This window comes from Hakea prostrata, chromosome 2 (genome assembly GCF_041222555.1).
Source record: "Hakea prostrata isolate BN-2017 chromosome 2, UWA_Hpros_2, whole genome shotgun sequence".
Taxonomy (NCBI): domain Eukaryota; kingdom Viridiplantae; phylum Streptophyta; class Magnoliopsida; order Proteales; family Proteaceae; genus Hakea; species Hakea prostrata.
Genome location: NC_142601.1, coordinates 13,472,004 through 13,482,490, shown reverse-complemented (window position 1 = coordinate 13,482,490; position 10,487 = coordinate 13,472,004). Strand labels below are relative to the sequence as shown.

The 10,487-nt window shown below is 38.1% G+C and overlaps 1 protein-coding gene across 2 annotated transcripts; it reads left to right on the top strand.

Annotated features, from left to right (window-relative positions):
• Positions 1-252: 252 nt before the first annotated feature.
• Positions 253-5,200, top strand: LOC149023846 (serine/threonine-protein kinase PCRK1-like). 2 transcript variants are annotated; one of them, XM_089144322.1, is made up of 7 exons: positions 253-329; positions 541-638; positions 1,080-1,117; positions 1,234-1,641; positions 2,659-2,919; positions 3,611-3,733; positions 4,234-5,200. In XM_089144322.1, the coding sequence occupies exons 4-7, from the start codon at positions 1,261-1,263 to the stop codon at positions 4,756-4,758; spliced, it is 1,290 nt and encodes a 429-aa protein (XP_089000448.1). In that variant the 5' UTR covers positions 253-329; positions 541-638; positions 1,080-1,117; positions 1,234-1,260; the 3' UTR covers positions 4,759-5,200. The 2 variants fall into 2 exon arrangements, with proteins under 2 accessions (XP_089000448.1, XP_089000449.1); XM_089144323.1 differs by lacking the exons at positions 253-329; positions 541-638 and adding an exon at positions 655-922.
• Positions 5,201-10,487: the final 5,287 nt, after the last annotated feature.

Below are 10,487 nucleotides of genomic sequence, written 5' to 3'. Positions count from 1 at the left end.
AGAAAAGGCAAAATCTTCAATTAGAAAAGGCTTAATGGAGGATTGGGATGTCTAGAAGTCGTTGCATTGACTATGACTTGTATGATTCACACCCAAAAAAAAAAAAAAGACTATGACTTGTATGATTAATTTTAATTTATTTAATTCTATCTAGTAAACTTAACTTAACTTAAGCTTAAGTTAATTATATTGGGTTTTCAAAAATAGAAAAATCCGTCAATGGACGTGATAAGCTTGTTGATGTGTTTGAAACTTTGAACAAGTTTATCAAAGCCAAAGAATTTTCTTCCGTAACCTTCGTTTTCCCATTCGAGGAAAGATCTCACTGGGTTCGTCTTCTAAGACCCTTTCTCTGATTAGTCAGTCTTTGTTAAATTACTGTACTTTATTAATTATTGTTATTCATATTTTATTTTTTATTTTTTAGAATTTTTTTTTATATGGGTGTATCGTCTTTATGCTGGTTGGTGACCTGATTTCTAGCTGCCGTGTAATGACTTCACATAGATCTTGAGGTACTCATAGTCTTGTTGACTACAGGTTTCTTCTGGGCTCTTGAGTTTTCCTTCTAAAGCCGTCAAAGTGAAGATCTATGGTGGATGGAGATGAGTTTTCAGAATCAAATTGGAACATAAAAGGTGAGCTTTTGAACTTTGAAAAGCAATTTTTAGGATGCTTTATGGGTTTGAATTGAGAGTTATTGGTGTTGGGTTGTAAATATTATGCATACGATTGTGTTTCAATGGAGAGAAGCTTTATCCAAACAGTTTACGATCTCGAGTGAAGTTAGTTTTCTGGACAAGCCCTTAAGGGGATGATCCTTAGAGAGTCAGAGCTGGTTGTCAGTGATTTCAGAAACCCAATTATTTGAATTTTGAGTTGATGAAGAAGATAGTTTTCCCTGAGTTATTTCTTGTTTCAGGTAGGTTCGCCTTTTATCCCTAGAGGGAGATGGGGTTGAGTGATACCTGCATTTAGTTGGGGGTTTTGAGGAGAAAGAAAGGCTTTTTCGTGTGGATTGTTTCAGTTCATATGTGAAACACTTTTGATTTGACTGTTTATGTGGTTATGTTATGCAGGTGCCTGAAGAGGTTTTATTTCCGTTGTAGCTTTTAAGGTTCGTTTGAATTCTTTGGATTCTGTAATTAGTTAGTTTCTCATTGTCTCCTCTTGGATGATTTTGAATGTCTCTTTACTTATGTATTTTTGTTTTTCCTACTTTTGGATGTTCAGAGGATAAATAGTGTTTTGGTGGACGCTATGAATTGTTTCTATTTCTCTGGTGCGGATAAGAAGGATGAACCAAAAACTATGAAGTCTACCTCGGTCCTTTCCTCTGCTTCCTTGTCCACTGATCGTGAGACGAGGAGAACTGGGTCTGAGTTAAACTCATTGAATGCCTCGGAGATGAGCACAGAATCACTTGGGCGCACTGCATTTCCAAGTTTTTCTCAGAGACCCAACAATCTCAGAGTTTTTACATATTCTGAGCTGAAGGCAGCCACTAGAAATTTCAACAGGTCACTTATGATTGGGGAGGGAGGGTTTGGAAGTGTTTACCAGGGTGTGATTAAAAATTCTGAAGAACCCCATAACAAAATGGATGTTGCTGTTAAACAGCTAAACAAGAGAGGATTGCAGGCAAGGTTTCTTCCTTCTGATTTATCCTTCTTGTAGTATTATAGATTCTAAGTGTAAATTAGATTCTAAATGTATACTTCTATAATTTTATGCATTTGATGAAATGTAGAGGCTGCCTTATTATAATCATCTTATGAAGGACATGAAATGACCAACTTTGCAAGACTTAGGAACTGTTAATTATCTCTTATGGTTCTGTTTGCATAGCAGTATATCGTTATATATTGGGTTTGACAGAATTCTCACTCTCAGAGGATTAGGAAACTGTAGTTTCACGCCTAGCAATCTTAGTTATTATTTTGGGGACCACAATTTGCTCAGTTCTGTAAGAAAATCCAAGATCTTTCAGCTTGAGTTATAAATTATAATGCATGATAAAACAGGGTTAAGAATCCAATGGAAAAAGATGTCTGATGTTCACGGTTATTCACTTTTAGATATCTTTTCCTGTACCAAAATATCTTTCTGAATGAGATCCATCATGTGGTAGCTTCTTATGGTCTTACCCATAAAATTCAGCCTAGTATTTCTGAACTGCATGGTAAGTAAGATCATAATACTAGATGAAGTTACAACTTTTGTATTATGATCATGTTGTGAACATGATTTTTAGTATTTTGGACAAGAGCACAAGTTTTAAGCAAAATTAGTGACAACCTTGAGCAGATATAGTTGGTTCTTTAGTGTAATTGCCTCTTGGATATTGGGATGTTCTACTGAAATCTCTTAACTGTTGAAACTTGACTGGGATCTATCTCTTTGCTGGTATACTGCTGCTTTTTGAGTTTTCATTTTCAAATCCTTTATGATTATAAGTTATGTTCATTTGAAGAATTTTGAATAATCTGCCTAAACTAGTGTTTATTTGGCTAGACTCTCTTTCTGGAATCCCGTTATTACTCTGGAAGCAGGAATTCTTTGTCAATTAAGTTGGTCAATTTCTTCTGAAGTGTGCTTAATTCTTAATTTTCATAATTTATATTGTTTATAATTTTTATTCCTACTTATTATCAACAGGGACACAAGGAATGGGTAACAGAAGTAAATGTCCTTGGTGTGGTTGAACATCCAAACCTGGTGAAACTAGTAGGCTACAGTGCTGAGGACGATGAAAGGGGAATCCAGCGGCTTCTCGTTTATGAATACATGCCCAACAAAAGTGTGGAGGACCATCTATCACCTCGGTCATTGGCAACACTTCCGTGGGCCATAAGACTGAAAATTGCTCAAGATGCAGCTCGTGGCTTGACATACCTCCATGAAAAAATGGATTTTCAGGTAAGTTTAATTTCCTGTTTACTACATTGTTTTGATGATAGATCTCCCATACCCCTTCTTTCTCTAAATGAAATAGTACCATGATGTTAGAATGCCAATTATGATGTAAAGTTTACATTTCTTTCACACCAATAATTTACTCAATATATTGGACACTCTGGAATATGGTTATTGATTATTAACAAATTGTGTTTTGTTGATGCTTTTGTGGGTACCTGTTAGAGTTAATCCTTGTTAGGGTTTAACTTGGAGTGATTTCTCTCTCCCCTACCCTCTTTATATTGATAGCAACGCAACCATGCACACCCCCAACAGCAATCCCCTTCAAAAATTAAAAAAAGCCAGCGCTGCAAAGAGAGGACTAGCTATTGCAGTGGCAGTTGAAGGTTGGCTTTGCTATGAGAACAAAATCTAATTTATTTTTGAGGAGTCTAACTGAAATGAATAGTTGGAGTAGTTTCATTACTGAGGCTTTGTAATTTCTTATTGTATGCTACTTATGTAAACAATAACTACTTTGTTTAGAAGAGAGAAACTTTGGATTTAGAAGCTACATTATCTTGGATGAGCCTACGTAGTGGTGAAGACCTGTCTTTATCTTTATTGGCATAATATATTCTCTGATATCCGTCCATATAATTGCTCTTTATAGTGTTACCTTCCATAAACAATGACATCTTTGCTTGAACAGATAATATTCAGGGATTTTAAAGCTTCAAACATTCTGTTGGATGACCAATGGAATGCGAAGCTATCAGACTTTGGATTGGCAAGGCAAGGCCCTTCAGAAGGGTTAAGTCATGTCTCAACAGCGGTATGTGCAAACACATTGAGTATGAATTCGTTGCTTAATTTATAATTATACCTAGCTCCAGATCCCCCCTTCCCTTTCTCCAACAAAAAAGGAACCAACTATCAATATGCTATTGTGATGATGCATGTCACTTGCTAATATATTGGAATCATTGTGGTTCTGTTTCTCCTAGACAAGTAGACATTGTTTTATACTCTACAGTGAAAAGTCTGTAATCTTGATAGGGATGAGCTTCATGAATAAGAGAATAATTAATAGAGTTTCTTCATGGGTCAAACAAATCACACCTATTTTGCATAAAGAAGATAATTGAACTGCACTCTAGCATACAGAGTCATCTAGGAGGCCTTATTCATGCAAATGGTGTTGAACATTGATCCGAAATAAGTTTTTGTATAGGTTTTGTTAAAAGATGGTCCACAGTTCCTAAATGTTCTTTCTGTGAGGTCTACACCAAATTTATCTGCTTTTAACATGAGTATTACATTTCTGGAAAACAGGTTGTAGGGACCATTGGTTATGCGGCTCCAGAATACATTCAAACTGGACGCCTAACAGCTAAGAGTGATGTTTGGAGCTATGGAGTCTTCTTATATGAATTAATCACAGGTAGGCGACCATTGGACCGTAACCGCCCCAAGAGTGAACAGAAGCTTTTGGAATGGGTGAGACCATACCTGTCAGACATGAAGAAATTCAGGCTCATTATTGATCCAAGGCTTGAGGGGAAGTATTCCCTTAAGTCTGTACATAAGCTTGCAGCTGTTGCAAACAAATGCTTGGTGCGGCAGCCAAAAACACGCCCTAAGATGAGCGAGATATTGGAGATGGTGAACGAGATTGTGGCTGCAACAGATGTTGGAAACCCTGAACCACCAATCAGCAGTTTATCACCACAAGGTGCTTCGGAAGAATCTAAAAAGAAGGGATCCAACTCAAAGAGAAGAAGACTTTCAGATTTAAGATTTGGTGAAATTAGATGGTCATCTTGGCGTACATGGGCACCAAAGCTTATAAGAACATGATGACTGGAACAAATATTAGCATGGGAACCTTCATACTTATGTCAGGGTGTTTCTGTGAGGATTGAAGAGCTTCCTTGCTGATGGTTTTCAATTCTACTGATGACAGATATGATGTTCCCTTAGAAGTTTGTTTTGTTATGTGAGGCAATCTTATGGAATGTTTCATTTTCCGGATAAATAATGGATACTTACAAGGCGTATCTTCCAGTCAAGAGCACAACCTGCTCTGGAATATTGTGAGGATAATGGAGGCTGTTCGTTTGAAATGGAAGCTACTTCCTGCTTCATGTGTAATTAGTAGAAAGTAACCAATTGTTAATCAGATGAGAATTTGTAACAGTTTTAGATGAGTGATGTACAGCAAGTGACTGTTTGCAGGGCAAAGGATTATAATATAGCAACTTCCAAGCAAGGTATGGTTCTTTTCTATTTCCAAGAACATTTCCAGAACAAAATAAGCTAGCCTGATCATCGTTTAACACCGAGCAAGCGTTAGTATGCGTTTGGTAACTTTCAGAATAAAAATCTACTGATGTAAAACCTTTTAGATGAAGTTGGACCATTCTTTGAGATTCTTCATATCATGTGAAGGTATCAAACATTTTTTTTTTCCACCTCACTTTAAATTCAGCAAATAAATGATGGGATAAAGTTAATATAAGACCCGATAAAAAAGTGATAAATGGACAATTTCTAATGAACAAAACCCAAACCCTAAAACCCTAAAAGTTAGACCTTAGTCTAACTCTTAGTTGTGAATCTAATCAAGCATCTTATACACATAACCCCGAGGGGTGGTTTAATTGGCGAAAGACCGACGCTTCCATATAGGAGGTTAGAGTTCAAATCCCCTTAGAGCTAGGGGCAAAGCCCCTTTCTATATTAATTATATAAAAGTTCCCTTGAGAATGTAGTTGTGGTGAGCGCAAGTTGAATCGATGAAAATCAGATCAAAAAAAAAAAAATTCCTTCAATCCAAATATGAAGCATAACCTAAAAACCATATTTTTATATTCATATATATTTTTTATATTTAATTTAATTTAATTTTTTTGTAATAATTTTTCCAAGACTTTTAATCCATTTCTAGTTTTAGTTTGTAAAATATTGGAAAATGTTGCAGGACGGAGTGAGAATTTATAAGCAGAATGTTTTAAATCTTTAAGTAACCCTTATTTTCCTCCTACTATTTTCTTCCTATATTGTCATGATTCCCAATGATTGATATTTGTTTCGGAGATGTTCTCCCTGGAAAGAATGTTGTTTTGTCATGATGCTCTCTATATTTGTTTCGTCTCCCTGATAAGTAAAAATAATAACCAACTGGATCGAACCATGGTTGGCTCGATCGCCCCGGTCGGGACCGATTCCAAGGGTTAACCCATTGGTGCCTTGAGCATGAAGGAACTCGATGGTTATAGAAAGAAACGTGATCCCACCCAAGCTTGGGATGGGCAATTGTGCCCCATATGGAAACCACAACTAACCCAGATTGAAAGAGAAAAACCCTAGGACGACTATGAATATGACTTGTGAGTTGATCCAACAGTCAGAAATAAGAGGTAAAACCTATATAACTCGAGGCACAATAACGGGAAGGGAAGGTAACTGAATTTTCCCCCGTCCATTGAATCTTTCGATCAAACTCTACAACTTGATCCAAAGGTTGAGCAATTTTTAGATGCATCGTTTGGCTGTTTGTGGGAAACAATTCGAAAGGATATAAGATCTCCACTTTAGAGAAGTCATAATCATATTCGTCCCGCCACTTCTGGGGGAAATCCCATCCCTCGGGATGAAGGCCCGTCATGAGAGATCGAGCAACACGAAGAAGAAGTAATCAGGGGAGGACGCTTGTACGATCATAATAAAGATATCTAGATGATCCCAGTCATCCAGGAACAGATGAATCCAAGCCAACAACACATGAACCAAATGTAGCCCAATTCCTCAAGATGCAAGTGGTTGGGAGCCCCGAGGAACAAACCTCAAGGCGGGCTCGAGGAGCAAGAAGAAGAACTTCATTCGTGAGAGCGCATTCCTGAGAAGAGAGGGGAATCAGACAAAAGGGCAAAATTTCGGCAACCCTCCCAATATAAATCTAAGACGAGAACACAACTTGTTTACAACTTTCACAAATGGTAAAGTAATTTTGAAAAAACATTCCTAACGGTAACATTTTTTGAATTTTGAAAAGACGATAGATAGATAACGCTGTTGAATTGAGAAAGCAGGATTTTTTTTTCCTTCTAAAAGGGACAGCTGTGATCGAAGGTTATGAATTAAAAGTGGCAAAGCCGAAGAGGGTTGTCATCACTTGTTTGAAGAGGATACGAGGGTTTTGGGGGGAGAGAGAGAGGTTTCGAGATTTGGGTTTTTCTCTGATTTGCGAGATTTCAGAGATCGATCTTGATTTCATACGGTCGACATACCCTGAAAATCAACACTAAGCTAGAAAGAAGGAGATCCAGCACTGATTCATTCATTAGTAAACCCACCACAACACAAAGGGAGGGATGCTACTGAAATCTGGCGCATGGTGGAGTCACGCGGATGGTTTCCTCTCCAGAGAAGATTAGATTACTCGCTGAAATCTGGCGCATGGTGGTGCCTGCGAATGAGAGGAAGCCTGTAGTCTTTGGGCAACCTGCATTTCGGTTCCTTGGTAAGCCATAAAATCGAATTTGTGGAGTGTTTCTTCTGTCCATGTTTGTTTGCTGAGTTGCAGACCCATTTTTGAACAATATCAAGCCCAATTTTCTGGTATTTGGATATTGGTTTGTGAAAACCTATTCAGATCAGCCTCGTTTGGTAGACTGCATTTTCTATTTGGATCAGACCTAGTTTGTTGAATCAGATCTAGCTGTTGTACGCTGTTTTTCTGAAATCCTTTACTGGCATTAGTTCTGCACTGCCCTCTTTATCTGTTTAACTAGGAAAGGTTTCTATTGATGCTGCTATTCTGTTCTTTGAAGATTTTTACTGTCCAAGGTCTGATTGATAGTTTTGTGAATTGACTGTGCTACTGTGCCGTTGTTGGACTGCCCTGTTTTCCGTCCTTCAAGCCATTAATTCTGTAAGCAGGGCCATATTCCTTCAATTACCAATTCTTCTTAATTTATATTGTTATTCCCAGATTGACACTGAGAGGGGGGGGTGAATCAGTGTCTTCAAAAATTCACCACAATGTGGCTGGGTCTATCAGACAGTGTGCCACCACTCTACAATCAAGGCACTCCAATATGTGCAACAAAGAAAAATAAACAAAAACGCAATGCACCAGAGTTTACGTGGTTCGGCCAAATTGCCTACATCCACGGAATAATACCCTACCTAGGGTTTCGTATATTACTCAATACACTCTTAGAAATTTTGACTGCTACAACAGTCCAAGAACACCAATCCCTGTTATAGTTTAAAATGCAATTCAGACAAGGGCACCAACCCCAACCCCCTAGACAAGGTCCAACTTGCTAGGTCACTATGTAAACCAATAATTCAAGTTCCCCAAATTACATTCATGAGCTAGATTCTTCATCACTAAACATAACCTAGAAAATAATAGACAATCACTTGTGAATACGGGTTACCTCAACTTGTGTAAGATGCATGGTAACAATACTTGTTTCTCTTTTTCTCCAACTCCTTTTTTTTTCTCTTTTCAATCTTTTTCAGTTTTCTCTCTTTAAAAAAGCCATACAACCATGTTCCCTTCTTTTCTTCTGCTGCTTCTTTTTTCTTCTCTTTCACTTTCTTTATTGTTCAGCAAAACAAAAGACTTCTTATTCCCAAGCTTCAGATCTCCATAGCCAACCAACGTCTTCTGGTTCGACCTCCATGCTATTCCCAAGCTCCTCAAAACGTCCTCCTTTTCTGCTGGAGTTTGCTCTCCTTTTATAGATTAATTTAACTCAGAGTTTGAATCAAACTTAGAGTTCCTATCTGACTTAAACAAGGAGTGTTTTAACGTACAAATCGGACTAACTTCGAGATCTCCAATGAACAATCCCACCTTTGGATTTGAAGATCAAGAAGTCGTGAAGCTCTCCTCCAAAAATCGGCTCAATCGGACACTGGATGACCATCCGATGAAGAGGTTGATCAAAACTGGACTCAGAGTTTGAATCAAACTCAGAGTTTCTATCTGACTTAAACAAGGAGTGTTTTGACGTACAAATCGGACTAACTTAGAGATCTCCAATGAACAATCCCACTGTTGGATTTGAAGATCAATAAGTCGTGAAGCTCTCCTCCAAAAATCGGCTCAATCGGACACTGGATGACCATCCGATGAAGAGGTTGATCAAAACTGGACAGAGACCTTCAAAAACGGGATTCTTGAGTTTTCTTTATTTGAATTGGATTCTTTCTCTCGGAACCTTTTTGTGTGTTGTTGTACCATATCAAAGCCCACTTAAGTTGCCAACAATGACAACACCTTCATTTTAGGCCAATGGAACAACAATCTCCCCCTTCGGGATTGTTGGCAACTCAACCTCCTTTTCTCTTTTCTCTCCCCCTTTGACAACAAGTACAAAGGGTGCTTTGTGCTCCCCCTACCATAGAGCTCCCCCTACATAGACTATTCCATAGGAGTGCCCACCGCACCTTCCTATCCAATGGAGAGATGATGTTCTATGTATTTTCTCACTTACTCCCCCTTGGAGCCACAACCCCAAGCTTTACTCTTATTCTCTCAAAACTGTGTTTGGACAGTGGTTTTGTGAAGATATCAGCCACTTGATTTTCTGTGGGAACAAACTCCAAGCTCACTTCACCTGTTATCACTTTTTCTTTCAAAAAGTGATATCTTATATCTATATGCTTGGTCCTAGAATGTTGCACTGGATTCTTGGAGATATTGATAGCACTCATGTTATCACACTTGATAGCTATAGCTTTATCACATTTGATGCCAAAATCAGAAATTTGTCTCTTCATCCAAATCACTTGAGTACAGCTGGTTGCAGCTGCTATATATTCAGCTTCTGCTGTAGACAAAGATATAGAATCTTGCTTCTTACTATGCCAATAACAAGCTTTCATCCTCTTCACTCACCATGCACTTGTCTTCACTAGTGTTTGATAAGACATATAAGTTTCCGGTTGTTCTGGTTCCTAAAGCCACTGCTTTGGCTTCTTGATTTCACAACCTTCTTTAGTGAAAAGAACGTCATATCCACCATCATAGATTTGGCTCACACTAAGAAGATTGTGTTTGAGCCCACTCACATATAGAACATTATTGGATTTTAACTTTCCTTCATCCAGCTTAACTGAGCCTCTACCTTCAATCTTGGCCCCATCATTGTTGCCAAATCTCACTGAACCACCTTTCACTACATCAAGGCTTGAGAACCTATTCTTGTCACCTGTCATATGTGTGGAACACCCACTATCAAGAATCCAAGGTGTCTCGCTACTATGAGCCTTGAAAGCTGTTTGAACTACCAATGAACTTATCATTTTTCCTTTTTGTCCTTTCTCAACCCAAACTGCTTTATCTGATACATCAATAGGTTCCCTCGATTTTCTTTGAATTGTTTGTGCGTGTCTTTGAGCTAGCTTTTGGGGAAGGTTTATCTCCTTCTGTGAAGGAAGAGCAGTCCAACAATACCTTGCAATATGTCCCAACTTGAAACACCTGAAGCATTCTATTTTAACCTTATCCAATGGAGCAAATCTGTTTATGTTGTTGAATGCCACAACCTTGTTTTGTCTTCTACAGT